The sequence below is a fragment of the Thamnophis elegans genome, chromosome 1 (assembly GCF_009769535.1).
Source record: "Thamnophis elegans isolate rThaEle1 chromosome 1, rThaEle1.pri, whole genome shotgun sequence".
NCBI lineage: Eukaryota > Metazoa > Chordata > Lepidosauria > Squamata > Colubridae > Thamnophis > Thamnophis elegans.
The window spans coordinates 92,129,309-92,147,152 of record NC_045541.1 but is presented as its reverse complement, the minus strand read 5'-3'; the positions used below and the strand labels follow the sequence as shown (position 1 = coordinate 92,147,152).

The 17,844-nt window shown below is 49.4% G+C and overlaps 1 protein-coding gene across 8 annotated transcripts in view; it reads right to left on the bottom strand.

Moving 5' to 3' along the window:
* The window catches only part of PAX6 (paired box 6), a 28,218-nt gene extending 10,715 nt beyond the window's left edge, over window positions 1-17,503 (bottom strand). For 2 of the 8 annotated variants that reach the window (XM_032220594.1, XM_032220635.1), the window contains exons 1-4: window positions 17,494-17,503; window positions 11,882-12,012; window positions 10,717-10,932; window positions 9,511-9,676 (exon numbers count right to left, since the gene is read on the bottom strand). In XM_032220594.1, coding sequence (XP_032076485.1) covers window positions 9,511-9,676; window positions 10,717-10,932; window positions 11,882-12,012; window positions 17,494-17,503 — 523 coding nt within the window. Of the gene's footprint in view, window positions 1-9,510; window positions 9,677-10,716; window positions 10,961-11,026; window positions 11,069-11,828; window positions 12,013-17,493 lie in introns of all 8 variants that reach the window. The other 6 variants (XM_032220586.1, XM_032220602.1, XM_032220618.1 and 3 more) reach the window with 6 other exon arrangements.
* Window positions 17,504-17,844: the final 341 nt, after the last annotated feature.

Sequence of the window (17,844 nt, the reverse complement as noted above, 5' to 3'; positions counted from 1 at the left end):
ATTTCACATTTGGATTTAAATTTGTATGTGCACTAAATCTAAAATATATTGTATGCTACTTTTGAAGCCTATGACTTACTGAAAATATGTCTTGCAAATTTGTACATGGTTATTTTGATCCAGTTTGAACGCAGGAGCTGAGAGTATTGTACCCAACACCTAAATGTTTTCATGAGATTGACCCTAAACTGAAATACAGAAAAAGCTTGTAGATGTCAGGATCTTCTCTGCTCATTGTAGCATGTATGGTAGTCAGAAGATGGTTAGGACTGGAGAGACTATGGTATCTATTTCAATTATTTGTGTACTCTGAAGAATACAGAGAATTCCAGGATGGGAAATTTTATAAGGGCAATTCAGTGACTTCTAAGCAAAAATCAATCTGGGTTAATGGAATAGTGGCAGAAACAAGGTAGAGCTTATTCCTTTCTATAATTCAGTGATGTTCAAAGTAGCTGGCTATAAAACATTAATCAGTATATATAACAATGGAAAACCAAACATGTCCAAGATAGAAATATCCAGTTCCAAAATATCTAAACAACACTTTAAAAATATAGCTGAATAAATCTGCCCGCTCTCCCAAGAAGTCAAATATACTGTTCAAATGAGCAAAGTACACATTTTCCAACATGCCTTCCTAAAATATTATTTCTAGTAAATGTATTTACCTATTGGTGCAATTAGAATAGGGATGCTCACTTTTTCAGATTATCTATAATCAGTAATTCCTATCTAATCAATTAGATGCTGATAGGTTTGCAGAAAATGCTATTAAGAAGCCAAACCAAGCTTGTAATCTTTAAAAAAAAATATTTATCTAGTTTTGATTTTAATTCTGCACAGTCAATTTCATTTTAAAGGTTGTGAATTTAGAAGTGCCTGCATTGTTCTGCAGTTTTATTCAACTATTGTATGAGTGTGCATTGCCTTGACACCTATTACAGAGCACAGCTGTAATTATATCATCACCAAGAACAGGCTATAATTGCTGAAAATGGAATTTTATATTTAGATAAAAGGACTGTCCATTCTTTGTAATGTGTTGCACCAGAGAAAAGTAAGATTTCTTTTAAAATTTTAACATGTAATTTTAACAAGAAATAGTAGCGAGTTCGCTAAGTAGCTAAATATGCTATTCTGCAGCTGAGTGCCTGGCATATCATTTGTGGTACATTTTTAATTAGGGCATTTCCACCACTTTTAATGTAATTTCTATCATTAAACAAGAGAAAGTTTTATTGTTTTCACATAGCTGCTGGAGGTAAAGATATGCTCCTGGTTTAGCTGTCTTTCAAAGTGTCTGCAGACCCTGAGGAAAATGGAGGGAGGGGGTGTGCATGGAGAGAAAGGTTTCTTCCTCTCTTTTTCTCGGCTTCACCCTCCCCCCCCCTTTTTTTTTTTACAAAAGAAATGGACATTCCTGCAGAAGGGGAGAAGTTGTCAGTAAATTAACTCTCCCTTTCCTTTCAGAGCATGATTTGGAGTGGTTTTGAAGTTGCTAAATGAAAAATAGAACAAGGGTTTCTTTTGATACATGTCCTGAAGAAGGAAAACGAGAGGGAGAAAGTTATGTGGAAAAAGAAACGAGCAGCCCTTCTCTCTCTCTCTCTCACTCTCTCTCCTCTAGCCTAGAAAACAGATTTTTGTGGGAAATCAACTTTACAGCAATATATTGCTTATAATCAGCCAACAATGGAGTCTAACCTTCAAAGCCCTAAAGAGAATTGTGACAGGATCTGGTAGAGATCTTTTCAAACACTTTGAAATGTTTTAAAACCCCAACATTCTCCCCCATTTAAACAGTTGGATTCATCTCCAGTGGTCACCATATGGATGTTTGGAGATCTATTGAGATGACCACCACCACTTGAATAGCGAGGGGGGGCTGCTTTTCACCAGGACACAATGTCAGCAGAGTAAAGGAAACTATTAAACTCTTGGGGCAAGGAGGAGGGTTGGCAAACTTTCGTGGGCAGAATTTTGAGGACACAATCAGGCTGGCCCAACAAAAGGATTCTCTTGAGGCGTGCAGTGGCCCACATTGTATCACAAGGATCCCAGTCAACAGACTTTTCAGTGAAGTATGTTAACCTTTAGGCACTACTATCATTAATCACTGTCCCCTAGGCTGGGCTACTCAATGCTCTTTAGGGTTTCCCCCCCCCCTTCTATAGGAGCCGGAGAAGAAAGAAAGAACACCCCTAAACTGGTGAATAGACCAGCTCCACACATTCAGCCTGTTTACTCAACAAGGGAGGGGAGGAGGACAAGGGGGGGGAGGAGAGAGAGAACTACTTAGCTTAGATTAAGTAGGCTTCAACTGGCAGAGAAGGGTCTAAGTTAAGAGCCCCTGCTTCTACACATTAACCAAAGGTGATAGCAGCCTTTTAAAGCACTTTCAAAGTAAGGACTTCTAGGTTGATATATTTGTGAAAAGAAGCAGACGCTTTGTTGCCCTACAGCCTCTTGACTTAGAGTCTAAAGTTTAAACCAAGCTGCTGGGATTCTAGCCTGGCCTTTAGCAAATGTTTGCCCCCCCCCCTTCTTAGCTTCACACACCAGAGAACCTCTGGACCCTGGATAAAGGGCCCCACTGCGTTTCCGAGGTCCTTGGGGCACAGCGCCATCAAAGGTTATGATGCTGGTAGGTAATGGGAGACCTCCCTCCTTTCTCCCACATGAGGCACATGGGTGCCAAGCAACTCAGCAGGTGGGAGGGCTGGGAGGAAACTGGGTGATAGCCTTAGATGAGTCTCCAGGCCTGTCTTAGACCCACCAGCAGTTGCCTTGTGGCAAAGACTCAGTGGGAGAGGTGGCATGTGCCCCACGGTTGAAAAAGTCTCCAGATCCTCTCCTCATTTGGAAGGCCTTCAGCTGCTTTCCCAAACAAGGGAGAAACCAAAGATTGGGGCGGGGGAACATTGAATAGGCTTGTTCTGGTTTAAGCTTCCAAAGAGGCCTCAAAGAGAGGTCCTGGGGGCTCTCTGAGCTTGGCTGATTTCTTGCAGACATTTCACTGTCCAAACTAGGTAACACCATCCATGTTACATGGGTGATGATGTTACCTAGTTAGGGCAATGAAACGTCTTCAAGAAAACAACCAAGCTCAGGGAGCACCAAGAACCCCCCATCTCAACCCTGAGCTACGAATATTCTCCTTTATCGAGACCTCAAATGCTCATCTACAGTATCAGGAGCTTCCATCTAGCCCAAGGAGGGAGAGGTTGGGGTGCTTTGACTTTTGTCACTCAACCCAAACAAAGGAAGGCCAAGCGGGGAAAGGGGAATGGAAAGGAGCCGAAGTTCAACTGAACCCCCTTGTGGATCCAGCGCCCTGCTGGACCTTCCGAGGCCCTTCAGATCCCATCAGGTCGACCCCCCTATTGCTGGGCTATGCTAGGAAAGGCCAAATCTCCCCTCTGGTGAGTTCTTTGGCTAGCTCTGCGATTCTCCCTTTGGCCAGATGGGGATCCAAGTGCCAGGAGTGTCGCAGAGTCTGTTTGTCAGCTGGCCAAAGGGGGACAAGTTAGGCTGCTGGTTTACAGCTGAAGAATAAGAAGTAAAATACCCTCAAACCTAGGTGTGTGTGAGTGAGAGGAGGGAGGGAAGGAGGGAAGGACACACACACACGCACAAATTGTACGTTTGTGTGTGTTGGGAGTAACAAGAAAAATTGGCGGCTTTTCAGCCCAAAGGTTAGAGAAGCTTGAAAAGAAATCAACCAATGCCTCCTCCAGAAAGAAGGCTGTTTTCGCTCAACCGGCATTAAAGACCGCAAAGGTTAGGATCCAACTCCATTAACATCAATGGAACCTTCTCCATTGACTTCAAAATACGACGTAGATTCGCCCTAAATCAATTTTTTTTCTTCCACTAACAGTTATGACGACTTTTTTTCGTTCGCTTTCATCTCTTTTCTTTCCTCCCGCTCTTCTCCTCCTCAAAACCTCCCCCCCCCCGATGCCTGTTAACTCCAAAGTTTTGATCGGATAAGACAGATAGATATGTTTTAAAAAGAGGAGGGAAAAAAGAAAGAAACGGCAGACAATTAAGATATCTTGCTTTCTTTTTAAAAGAGAGACTTTTAAGAGAAAAAGCAGCTTTATAAAGAACTCAATAGTCCCGTTCCACCTTCTCTGGACCTAATCCGTAAGAAAGCGAGTGAATATGTTGCCCCTATTATCTAAAAGCTAGACCATCTGACGCTGGGTTATAAGGATTTGTTTCCAGGAAAAGAAGAAGAAAAAGTGGGGGGGGGGGGTGTGGATAAAAAGACGCTGGGAAATAAAATCATTCCTTAGTTTCTTAGTGTCTTAATCAGTGAGGCGGAAAACTAGCAGAGAGAAGGGGGAAAAAAACCCCAAGCAAAGCAAGCAAGATAGCAAACCGATCGCGGCACCTTTCAGCTGCGGAGCCGGGATCAAAAACATTGTAGCATCTGTTGAAAGAGAAAGTGTCTAAATCCTATAGAAGGGCTTTAGACTTATAAGGAGGGGAGGGAGGGAGGGAGTCGGGTGGGGGGACGGGGTGGAGGGGGGGACGATAAGAAACGGTGTCTCGGGGATGCCTAAAACCACTCAATCACTAGAGAATTTCTCCCGGATAGAGAGAGAGAGAGCGAGGGAGATGTCTCTTTTTGTTCTGTCAAGCCCTCGTGTATCCATTATTTTATTTGCTGCTGCCTGGCGTTTATCAGATTGAGACCGTATTTGTCCCCCTCTGAGACCTAACCTTGCCTTATGCTTTGGGAGTAATGGGCTCTTAAAATCCAGGCACACAGAGGCAGCCCTGCAAGGGGGAAAAAAGAACATCAGAGATTGGCATGACTGTTCCAGGGCAAAAAAAGAAAAGAAAAAAACCACTTGGAATCCTTTTAAAGCTCGGGAAACAAGGCGTTGAAGTCTACTTCTCTGCGTCCTTCCCCCCTCCCCCCCGGCCTTCCGAAGCTCCAGCTCCCCCCCCCCTTTCTTTATACCCACCGCATTTTATGCGGGGAGTCGAGGCCAATAAATAAGCCCCCGTCCAGTTTTTTTTATTTCACCCCCCCCCAAACCAAGCTTTGGTTTGAACTGGGACCGATGATTAAGGGCAGTGGGGGTGGAGGTTGGGGGTGGGTGGATGGATGTGGGAGAGAGAAACATTGGGAAGCCGGGCGTCCCCATCCCAAACAGGCTTGCTTCAAAAGATTTCAGAACGAATTAGGCTCAATTTGTAGACGGTGGGCTTCACCAGCTGTGGAAGGGTTGGGGGGGATCGAGCCCAGGGCGAGCGTTTTTTGTTTTTTTTAAGGTTGGAATTTCAAACATTTTATTCCTGGGCTAGGCAAGGAAGCTCCCCCCCCCCCCGGTACAAAACAGAGAGCTCCCTGCCTGGGGGCTTCTAGTGAGCGAGCAGCTGGTATCCTTTTTGGGGGGTAGAGAAAGTGGCACGGGCTGCCTTCCTCCGCGATCATCCTGGCGGCTGCCTGACTCCTGCCCCATCTTCTTCCTGAAGCGACTCCCGGCAATCCAGGTCCGGCTAGAGGCCAGCCCGGTTCTCCGCCTCACTCCTGCCTGACAAAGCCCAACGACTCCGCGAGCATTACCAAAAGGCGGACAGCGCCGGTTTCCCAAGAACCGCCTCGGTTTGCCCCCAGAGGCCTGCGCGCACTTTTCAGACTTTGGAGGGCGAGGTTGTCCTTTCGGGACCGCCTGAGCCCATCCAGCGCCCTGGGAGGGAAGGAGGGTCTGCCCCTTTTCGGGAGCGGGTCTGCCGAAGCCCCCGCCGTCGCTCTTCGCCCTCCAGCTTCTCCAACGAGGAGAAGGGAGGAAACAGTAACTCCTCTCCGACTAGCAGAATTACACCTGCTATTAGGAATTTTGGGTTAAAGGCAATTTAAAAAAAAAAAACCACGGATGCATCCTGTCGAAGCGACCGTCCTCGCAAGGCTACGACTGACTGCAAAGATGAGCATCCTGGAAGGGGAGGGGGGCAGGCAAAGAGGACTCTATTCATCGCAACTGGGAGGCTGATTGCCATGGCTCGGATCTTCGCCACCCTCATCCACAGCCCCTCCTGGAATCTTTTTCCCACACTTGGGCGAACTATCCCTAGTCTCGCTCCCATTGAGTCGCCAGAACTAGCCCAGAGCAGCGACTCCGGTCCGACTCACTCACTCACTCTCTCTCTCTCTCTCTCTCTCTCTCTCTCTCTCTCTCTCTCTCTCTCTCTCTCTCTCTCTCTCCTCCCTCCCTCCCTCCCTCCCTCCCTCCCTCCCTCCCTCTCTCTCTCTCTCGGAAGACCTTTGCTAAGCCCTCTTGGGGCACCCCCAGCTCCCGGCTTCTCTACGCTCTCAGACTCCAGCAGTGCAACCGAGGGTGAAGCACTGCTTCACTGCCAACCCTCCCCCAGAGTTCCCCTGCTCTGACTGAGGATATCCCTTCCCGATCCTCAAAGCCTGGAAAGGAAGGCTACAACCGACGTGCACTTTAAGAGAAGGGAAAGAACCTGGTTAATGCTGGCAGTCTTAAAGCGAAACGTCTGTGAAAAGAAGTCCGCCCAATACAAAGATATTTTTCTTACTTCCAGCTTATTTATTATGCCAACCTGAGCATGGATGAGCAGAGGCCAGGCTCACTAAATCCCACCCACTCCTTACTTCCGACTAAGAATGGATGGAATTTAGTCAGAAATTAAATTAGGCCTTTTTCTTGGCATTTCTTGGTTTAGGATCGGGCCCACAATGTATTAAGAATCGGAAGGGGCCAGCTACAGGGTTAAGGGAAAAGAGTTAAACCACAGACGTCAGTAGGATATAACTGCAAAATCTTCCCCTGAGCGGAGAGCGCTGCTTCCGCCGCTCTATTAAGGTCTAAAGTCAGTGGTGCCCGATTCAAATGGGCTCAGACTGTTTGGTCTCACAGTCCAAGAGGCGTATGAGGAAGTATGTGGGATTCGGTCCCAGCAAATCCTTTTCCTCTTCACCTGAGCGACCAGAATGCTTCTGACTTTCAGGGTTGAGTTGTACTGGCTGAAATCGGATTTGAAAAGACTCCCATCTAGAGCCTCCCTGGCATCTCCCTGGCATTCTCCAGCTGGCGTCATCCCGATGAACTAAAGCTTCATCACAGCCAGAACTGGTTAGGGTACAGCTAAACCCTAAGGAAGGGTTTGCCAACACAGCTGGCGTTAGGTATGATGAAGAGGGTCCTTCTTGTTTATATGCACCCAACTCCCCTTGGCCCACACTTTGGTCCCTCTTTCTTCCCATCTGAATGCCCAGCTGGTGGCAATTTTAAGTTTTGACCACACCTTCCCTGACTTTCCCACCTTTAAACCGAGAGACAGGTAGCAACTCCAGAGTCCAGAGGCTCTTACAAATAATAAACCTAATAGGCTCCTTTGACGGACCAACACCCCACCCCACCCCCCATCCTTCCTCTGGGATTTGGTTTGGCTGTCCCAGGCTGCCTGATTGCAGCCCCGAGAGAGAACAGCGGTGCCCAAAGCCTCGAAGCTTTAATGCCGATGCTTTTCAAGACATCGCACGACAGTGGAAGCCTTGGAAAAAGCGATGGAAAACCTGGATCTGGTAGTTTTTTCAAGGAAGATTTATTGCAGCGAGACATTTTACAGGAATGAGCTTGCTCTGACTTATGAAAGAAAGGAAGTGGGAATAACTCAAAGAAGGGAAGAGGAAATAGCTGTAGATCTGTCTTGAAAGAGCCACTAGCTTGAAGGTGTGACAAGAGCCCGTCTTGCTTTTCCTGCAGCACATATTTCATTTCCTGGATCCAACCTGTTCCCAGCACCCCTGCCACAAAGTCTACACACACTGCATACAGCTGATAGATAGATATTTTGCTTCCTCCCAAAGGGAATTCAAAGTGTTGAGGTTCAAGGGAGTAGTGGGATGGAGGGGGAAACCCCCCCCCCGCCCTTGAAAAATCGGTATTGAACTCAGTTCTCCACTAGTTTCAGCCACCAATGCACCCCCACCCCCCAGATGAGGCTTGGGGCCTGATCTTCCGAGGGTCCCTCCTAGAAAGCTCCCTTCTCTTAAAACTGACATGTCTAATTGGCAAACGGTGCCATATCGTGTCCAGAGGTCTCCTGTGGAACATTTCTACAGCTGTCTCCTTCAACTAGACGCTTATTCATGTCGCCTTAATGAGAAACAAAACGATCTCTAATGAGCAATTACATAGCGACAGAATTGTTCCCATAACAAATTCTTGTGTGTGACAGAAACATCCTTTGTACCAGATATTCTGCATATTGTTACTGATTTTCTTTCTTTCCTCCTCTCTCTCTCTCTAGCACGCTCGCTCGCTTTCTCGGTCTCTCTTCTGGCTTCCTCTCTTCTTTCTCCTTTCCCAGACAGCACAAAGTAGGGTGTTGGCTACTGGACGCTGGAAAAGCTGACCAGAACCACCCCAAGAGAGGGTACACAAACAAGCAGAGAAGCCCCGATCCTCAAGGGAGTGAATTCAAGCCAAGGGGATGTGAAAGCATGCCTCTTCCCCAACCACAAGCAAGCTGGGGATGCCTAGGCATAGCTGGCACCAGAGCCTGCCAGCAGTGATCAACCCTGAATTTGGAGTCCCCTGAAAAAAGACAAATCCAAATATACTCCAGCCTGGGTTTCAAAATGCCCAAGCCTTATCTTCTAAAAGGAACAAGTACAAGCAACCCATAACAGCAGGAGTTCTGCTGCTCGGGTTGCCTCTTTGTTCTCTCCCCTTCAATACTTATTTTCAATATTCCAATACTCATTTTTCTGGCAAAGAAAGGCAAGATTCTACAAGAGGCATGGATGGCAATGCTTCTCTCGACTAATCGTATCCTGAAAGACGGAAGAACTGCGGGTTTTTTTTAGCCTGTCCATCACTGGGGATACTTCTTCCCACTCAGGGCTCCATCATTTGTTAATTACGCTTCCAAAGCGAGCGGATACAGTGAGGATTTGCTCATAGTCTATCAGCGATTTAGCATCGGATGCCTTTTAATTGGGAGAAAGGGACGGCGGTTGTTTAGGGACTTGATTTAAAAACAACCTGAAACTCTGCTTTTGGTAAATGTAGGTCATCGGTGGTGCTCTCTCTTCCATTTTTTCTTTACAACAACCCTGCGGAGGAGGTTGGACTGAGAGAAATGCCTGGCTCAAAGTCACCCAGGGCATTTCTGTGGCCGGAGACGAATTCGGGTCCGGTCCCTCCATTGTTAAACCCTTCATCCACTGTTTCTACTTCTCCATGGCTTTTTTAAAAAACCTACCTAGTCTATCCTCTAGCCTAGATAAAGGGTGGGATTCAGGCAAGTGGATTGAAAAATCGCCGCTTTTATCAAACGCCAAGTGGGCATTCCCAAGGAGGCAGAGTTGACAGTGAGAAGGAAGTTGGAAATGGAGTCAGGTCTGTCGAGTTGCCCCTTTAGGCTCGGAAGGATCGTTTGAGAAATCAGATTGATCTGGGAGGGGAGGGGAGGAGAAGGGAAGGAGCAGTTGACTGAGCTCTCTTCCCGGCCTACCTTGCGTTGGTTGTCCTGGGACAGACGTCCCCGGGTACCACCCAGGCCTGGTGCCCCACGTCCCTGTCTGCCCATTCAGCATTCTTAGCTTGTCATACATTCCATCTGCTCCCATCTGTTGCTTTTCGCTAGCCAGGTTGCGTAGGACTCGGTTGATCGAAGAGACCTGGAAGGAAAATTGCATTCCACCAAATGGCAGCCACAGGGGTACAGAACCTCACCCCCTCCTCTCCCCTTCCCATCCCCCTCCCCTTTCCCATCCCAGCAACAGATCGACTGTCCACCCAGAGAAGAAAGCCAGACGTGAAGCAAAACTCATTCGGCTTCCCGGGATCCTGCCCACCATTCATTTCACCGGGTTCCTTGGCAAGCGGCCCCTTAAGACACAGATCTTCCCTGGCCCTCTTGCTCCATTCATTGCAAGCTCCCGGCTTTTAGTAGGGCCACTCTGATCAACGCCCCCCCCCCCCCCAAGGATGCAGCGCTAGGCTGCCATCCCAGGACTGTGGGGTGGGAGGAATGGGAGATGCATTCAGGAGGCAAGACATAAGGTACGGGAGCCTGAGACAAAAAGCTGGTGAAAAGCAAGTGGCACGAGAGACCTCTGGGTTAAGCTGTGCCTTCAAACATATTTGGCACCAAGGCAGCCAAATTTAGATCCCTTTTGGCAGGGCCCCGGGCGGGTTAGCTGGAGTACTTTCCTTTCACAGGACAATCACATCTTTTGGGCAGTGAATAGCCTGGGGCAAAAATGCCTCATCCTCTTCAAATTAGAAAGAAATGTCCAGATGAAACAGTTCAACTTGTACCTATCCCCCTTATGCCGGTGCCATTCCTAATTCACACAGAAAGGTTTTTCCCACTCATGTATGTATGTATGTATGTATGTATGTATGTATGTATGTATGTATGTATGTATATGTATATATGTGTGTGTGTGCGTGCCTGTGTGCGTGTATACACAAACACATACACATACAGTTGTGATATTCAAAAGCAGCATATTTCTATTCTTTAAATCCCCAAGAACTTAAAAGTCAAGAGTGAGTCCCGAGTTATCCCCCCTCCCCCTTTGCAGGTTTTGCCCCTATGGAAGGAACAGTGGGGCAGAGAAGGGAGGAGTATGGAGCTAAAAGACAGGGTGGGAATGGTTATCTAAAGCTCTGTTCTAGGTCAGACAGAAAGGAGATTTCTCGAGGAACTTACGCTGGGTATATTATCGTTGGTACAGACCCCCTCCGATAGTAATCTGTCTCGGATCTCCCAAGCAAAGATCGAGGGGCACTCCCGCTTATACTGCGCTATTTTGCTTACAACTTCTGGAGTCGCTACTCTCGGTTTGCTACCTCCGATTGCCCGCGGTCGAATGGAGCCAGTTTCGTAATACCTGCCCAGAATTTTACTCACACAGCCATTCGACACCTGCATCAGGGAAGTGGACAGAAAATCACATTATTAATAATTTCAAGACAAAAATAAAATTGTTTAAGTATGCATTAAACAATGACAAGCTTACGTTTTGATTGTCCAGCACTTGGACTTTTGCATCTGCATGGGTCTATAACACAAAAATATACCTTCAATGGTATGAGAACTTACTTAGAGAGGTTTCTTTTTTTCTTTTCTTTTCTTTAAAAAAAAAATTACATTCCGGGCCCTACACGCTACAAAGCTCAAATGTTGGTTTCTAAAAAAAAAACCTTCTGACACAGGGGAAGGGAGAGAAAAACTGAAGAAAGATGGCAAATGTGGACAAGCATCTTCAGACCAGTTTTCAAAATAGATACATTCCTGGGGGAAGAGATTTGGGGGCTATAGAATTGACCTATCAGAGACGAATTCGACTGCATTCCTAAAGCCAAATACTGGCCAAAACTTCTCGAGGGGGGGGGGGGTCAGGATTGCCGAAGCAAAGGCGATTCTTTGAGTATTGCTGGTTTTTCAGCCTTTGCTTAATATATGCATGCAGAAAACAGAAGCTACTACATCCGGGCGGAGAGGACACCTTAGCTTCCCCCCCCCCCCACATCCGCTCCGTCCCCAATGCAAGGGAGAAATTTCCCAGAAGGGCATTGGGGATATATGGCTATCTCTTATCCTCGCCCAGTTCGTTCCCAGAGCCAACTAAGGCACCGCTCGAAACCCTAGGTGACCACATACAAATAAGGCATAGACAGACTGGTCAAGCAATATAATTATATTATATTTCCATGATTTGGAGACACCGCTGGACTGAGCAGAATTCATTATTCTTTTCCCCCAGAAGTTTGCGGCCGTAGCAAGCCCTCCTCCTCCTCCTCCTCCCTGGTTTTTCAAGAAGGCAAGAAGCCCCAGGCTTGACTCCAGCTGGGGAGGCGACTGGCGTTTTCACCTGCAGGATTCGGGAGATGTCGCACGGCCGAGCCCCGCTGTGGGCCAGTTCCACGATTTTTTGCCGGGTTGAATCTGGCAGCGGCCGCCCGTTGACAAACACACCGCCGAGCTGATTCACGCCGCTGTGACCTGCGAAGTGGGCGAAGGAAAAGAAGGACAATGGAAGTCTCGGTCACCTAAAGAGCCCAGGAAGAGCTGGCAGCTCCCTCCTGGGTCATGAAAAAGACAAGGGCGGCGGCGCGGGGGCGGCGGTAGAGGGAGACAGGGAAGGGACAGGAGGTGGGGGGGGGGAGCGCAAGCAGCTCTGTCCCACGAGGTGGGCCTGGAAGAAGCGGTGGGGGGGGGGCTTTCTTCAAGGAAAAAAGCGTTTCAAGAAAGCCTCCAGTCTCGCAGCCGCGACAGTCGCAGCCGTCTAGGTTATAGGCACAGAAAGGGGATTCGCCTTCTCTCGGTTCAAAATCGACACACAGGTCTCTAAATCGACACCACCATTTCCCTGAGAAAAGCTCAGCTCCACAACCCCTGTTTTGTGTGTGTGTGGAGGGGGGATTAGGGGTAGAGGGACGGACAGACAGGAGGGTCACTCCGCTATGGGCTCTCCTGTCCCACCGCCCCGGCTTGCTCCTCCGCCTCCCCGCCCCCAATTCTAGGCGACATGCCGAATCCATTGGCGGCCAGGTCTGTCCAGAAGAGCAACATTTGGTCACACGTTTCCACTCAGCCGTCGTCCTTTAGGCAGATTGGTCAACGGGCGAGCAAAGAAAAGCAGGGGGGCAGCAAAGAAAAAAGAAAAGAAAAGCCCCCCCCCCCCACGTCTCTCAGGTTGAGCGTGGGGTGGAAACCCGGCGCTTGGTTCCGGGAGCACCGGGTAGCTCCGACCCGGCAAGGGTGCCCTTCCCTCCCTCCTTCCCTCCCTCCCCCACTCCACACAATGCCCCGCAAAGCAGAAGAAGCAGCCCAGGCTGCTTGGTTCTCCCCCTCTCCCAAATTGTGCCATCCCCGAGAAAGTCACCTCTCCCCCCATCTCCCCCCACGCGTTGGCGGTAAAAGAGGGGGGGAGAAGGGACATCGGGGTTAGGAAGGAAAAGCCACCGGTCTGCATCCCCTCCGCACAGCCCCCCCCCACCCCCACCCGGCCAAAGGCAAGACTCCCAAAAGGAGTTGGAAAAGGATCCCCAACCTGCAGCTTTAAGCTTTGGAGGAAAAAGGTTCCCTGGAGAAGATCTGGCCTCTCTCTCTCTCTTTCTCTCTCTCTTTCTCTCTTCCCCTTTCTCTCTCTGCTTCTGTTCTGCTCGCCTTCTCTCTTTGGAGCCTTCTGCTAAATTGACTCCAGGAGCCTCGGCTTCTTAGCAATAAATAAGCTCCAAATATAGAAGAGCAGGAAAATATGATGAGTCTCTCTGACATTTGTCTTTAAAATAAAACTAGCTGCACGTCAAGTTTGAGCTTAATTTCTGGAAATAGGCGGAAGTCGCCCCGGATCATGCATGGAAGGCTAATTGAAAAGATCAGTTGGAGCACTTGTAGCAGACCTGTCACTTTGTGACAGTGCTCCGCTCTTGGATATTGCATCGCCACGACAAACGGGAGCAGGATAAAAACGACCCTTTCTGTCCGGATTTGGGTATCACTCCGACGAGAGTGAACTCGCCTAGCTATCCCTTCGAGGAGAAGCGACTTTTTAAGGTAGCCACAGGGTCAATCCGGACACCACCGAAGGGGCGCGCTGCCTCCGCGATAAATCCGAAGTGACAAGAGTTGGAGAGAGCAGTGGGGAGAGGAGAGGGGGGGGCGCAGGCTGGGAGGAGGGGAAAGGGAGGCTTGGCGTAAAGGCCACTGGAGAACTGCCCAGCCATGGCTGCAGAAACCTCTAAAGGGGAACAGCGGCCCTCTTGGCTTCTAGAGATGGAGTTGCTGACCGGGAAGGAGCTCAAGAAAGCTTGGGGAGGGGGCGGAATCCGAGGCCCACTTTTCTCCCCCTCTCGTCTTCCCTCCACCAAGTGCTTGTTTCCTGGAGAGGCTTTATGCTCAACGCTGGCACCCAGATCCTCCCTTTCTCCTCTCTTTCCCACCCCCCACATTGGCCTGGACTGCAGAGAAATCTTGGTCGTCACCCCCTTCCTGCCTGAAGCCATAAGTCCGTAGCTGAGTTCTGAGCAGCAGCAGGTGCCCCATTCTGCTCCCCATAAAGCGTTTTCCACCGCTACTGGGTGCTCGGAGCTCTAGGGCCTGCGAGGTGCACCGAGGAGCGCTATCCTTCCTAAGCCTCCACATCCCACTCCCCCCCCCCGCCACAGGAGCCGATGGAGGCCATTCGCTCCCCTACCGGAGAGGCGGAGACGCCTTTCCTCCGCCGCGCCTCAAGGAAGGCAGCCCAACTCCCCAATCCCGCGGAAAAAAGGTTAAGCCTTAATCAATGCCTTAATTTCCCAGGAGAACGCAGGCAGTTCGAGCCCAGGGGCAATGATTATGCGCCTCGGCTTCTCGGGCGGGCCATCTAAGAGGAAAACATATGGTCCCAATTTGGACGCGCGGGGCTGCAGACACGCAGGAGTTCTCCACACAAAGCCGGGAAAACTGGCCGCGACCTCCACCCAAATCACTCCGCGGGCTTTTTATCCCCCTCCCCTGCGGGTAGGATGGAGGAATTAGGGGTGGGGGGCAGGAGGGAATCGAGTGCAAAGGCATTTGCCATTCCCATGAAAGATGCTCGTGTGGGGTAGGGGAGGCCTGGCCACATAGGGGACCCCGCTCTCTCAAGGAGGCCTTATCAGAAATTTATCCAGGGACGAGTCAAAACCTCGAGCAGGATCTCTTCACCAACGCTAACCCAACCCAGCCACGGAGGCACTTCCGAAAGAAGCCCGCAGATAAAACGCGAGCGCCCAGGACCTCGGCAACTCAGCTCCCCAAACAGGCCTCGGGGTGCTTCCCCCCCCCCCCAGTCGGGGAAACTACACACCTAAGCGAGTCTTGGGCTCAGACAAAAAGGTGCAAACCCCCCGTGATCCAGGGAAGTCGAGGCCGCGAGTCGAAATGCGGATTTTATCAGGAGGGGCGCCGGATTGGAGCCGCCTAAGGGCCGGCGTGGCCTGGCCGGAGCTTCTGCGGGGCTCCTTGGAGAAGAAAGCCCCGCTGTGCTCAATGGGGCTGACTTCCAAGGCCTCTTCCGAAAGCCAAGGGGATGGAAAGAGACGCGGGGGTTACATGCAAGCGCAAGCGAATCCAGCGAAGAAGAGAAGAAGAGGGAAGCAAAAGCTATTGAAGAGCCGATTCCGCGACCGGAGTCTCGCCTGCCCTTCTCTCCAAGGAAATCCCGACGGAGTTTGCATACTAACGAGGAATCTTTAGGATTTAAAAAGCTCAACCGAAGAACAACCACCGTCCAGGGAGGGGGACTGGGGCGGTGCTTTACAGTAGACTTAAAAGAAAGAAAAATATGCTTCAACATGGGAATCGCTTGCAAAGACCTCCGCGTTGTTTTCACCGGCAGAACAACTTTTGGGAAGATTTAGGGCACCGTCCAATCTCAACGGACCAAGCCTACCTCGATCTCAGGAGGAACCCGCGAGCTTAACTCGCCTTCCCTGCACGCTACACAACGGGAGCAATTTTTTTGTCCCAAGTCCATGGACAATCCGGAAAAGCAACTTTCCCACTAAGAGAATAAGGCTGGAGGACTCTCCAAGCTCTCCACTCCGGCCATGTCTACCTCCAAATAAAGAAGTCGCGTTAGGCTTCTTAGCACGACTTGCTGCCCCCAAGGCCGGCTTTCTTATTGAAGGCGAAGCGTGTTTATCGGCAAATAAACAGCGCGGTCGATCGTAAAGAGAGTCCAACCATCTGGGGCTTAGTCCCCTCGCCAAGGTGCGGAGCTGCGCGCGAAACCACGGCCCTGCGGAAACCCGGAGCGGGTTTTTAGAAATAGCGGTGAGGTGGGGAGGAGGTTATTTATTCATTCTCCTGCTGAAAGCACCTGTGCTCCACCCAACTCCCCAGGAAACGGGGCGGCTGGGAGTAAATTGTGGCCAGATTTGGCAGAAGCAAATATCCTGGCACCTCTTTCCCCTAATTCGGCTCCCCCCTTCCTGTCAAGGTCACTCGGGATTCCCTCCAGCCTGCAGAAAGGCCTGGCGAGGGTAGAGGCAGAGACGATGCTCTTCCTCCTGGAAGGGCATCCCGCCCAGATCAAAGAACTCCGGAAGGAAGGCACTAACTAAGCCCTTTCAGCCGGCCACTGGGAATGGCCCTCCCGAGATCGGGGACGCCGCCGCCTCCTCTGTCCCACCGCACTTGGAGGGTTATCTCCAGGCTTCCAACCCCCTGCCTAAAATACACTGAACAACCAGGCATTCCAAACCAGTATCTCGTCTTGCGGTGGAAATCGCCCACCCTGCCCAGCCCTTCGGTCTGCCAGCGTGCTAAGGTCCCCTTACTATTTGCATTGCGCCTCTCTGCCTCGGCGCCAAAGAGGATAGCTGACGTTTCTGTTTTAAATGCATGGTTCGGAAATGCCTAATGCCAGGGAGAACTCGCTCCGATTTCGAAATAAAACGCATTGCTAAGGCATTAGTAAAGGACTGTTGTTTTGTGGATTCTAGTGGAGGGGTTCTAGTTTACTTTTTGGAGAGTGCTGGGGCCTTACTATGACAATATCCCAAAACGGAGGGTCTCTTCCAACCTTTTGCTTTACTCTCCAGACTGATCAAACGATCAGCCTGGATCTAGCAACCCCCATCGCCCTAGCACCACGCCTTCTTGAACAAATACCTTGCATGCTAAGGGGATTTCCTTCCAGGTTAATAAAAGTTGCAACGACAGATTGAGGATTTCAACTAGCTCACCTTTTTTTTACCTACATCACAACAAACAGTGAGCCATGCCATAATGCAATGAATCGGCCTTCCTTCCTCCCTCCCTCCTCCTTCCCTAGTTTTAAGATGTGCAAAAGTTACACAGGCCTCAATGCTCCACTATTTCTTGCCCAAGCTGCTGTCATGCCCATCACTGGAGAATGCTGGGGGGTGGGGGGGAGAGGGATGGTGTGAAGTGGACAGGAATCCATAGCATGGAGAGCCAAGGAAAAGAACCAGACTTCTAGAAACCTGCTTGTGTGGAGATATCGTCTCCCACTCCTCAAGAAGAGCATTATTCTCACAATGTCCCTCCACAACAGTCAGAAAGAACCTGCATATTTCAAGGAAGGAATCCAGGAGGAGATGAATTTTACTGTGGGTCTCTCTACAACCGGTGGCTTGTCAGTCCACAAAAATATGTTCCTTCGCCCATCTCCATTAGGTGCAATTACAAGGAAAAAGCTTTTTCTGAGTTGGGTGGATTTCCATCCCTCCAACATGTCCTTAAGGACAAAGAATGGGATTTTCCACACACTGCTCCCCCTCCCCCAAGTTCAAAAGCCTTATCTCTTGGTGGAAGAGTCCAAAGAACCGCATTCATCCAAACTCTTTCATCTTTCTTTTCCACTAGGGAGGACATTTTCAAAATGAGTAATATTCTCTCTTCCAAGACACCTGACCACCCAAGCCAAACTACTTTTTCAAAGTAGACATGCTCAAGCTGACATCCCAAAAGACAGGAAGAGCCACTTACTGTTCTGCATTGTGGACCGTTGAAGCAAGATCCCACGTGGCTCGGGAAGAGGGCACTGTGAGTGATAAAATCAATATTAACCAAGGTAATGAAGCAGGTTGGCAGTTCCAGTATTATGATGGCTAAGAAGTCATTCATTCTATGGCCTCTCAATTAAGGCCCCCAATTTTTTTAATTTATTATTTGTTTGTTGTCTCCCAACCCTGATCATCTTTAATAACAAATCATGAATCTTTCATGCAACCATGCAAGATAAATCACATTCTGAGGAACTCTTCAGCTCTCTCAGCACATCAACTACCATGTGAGAAGAGAGGCTGGTCAGTCACTTTTAACCCCTAATATGGACTC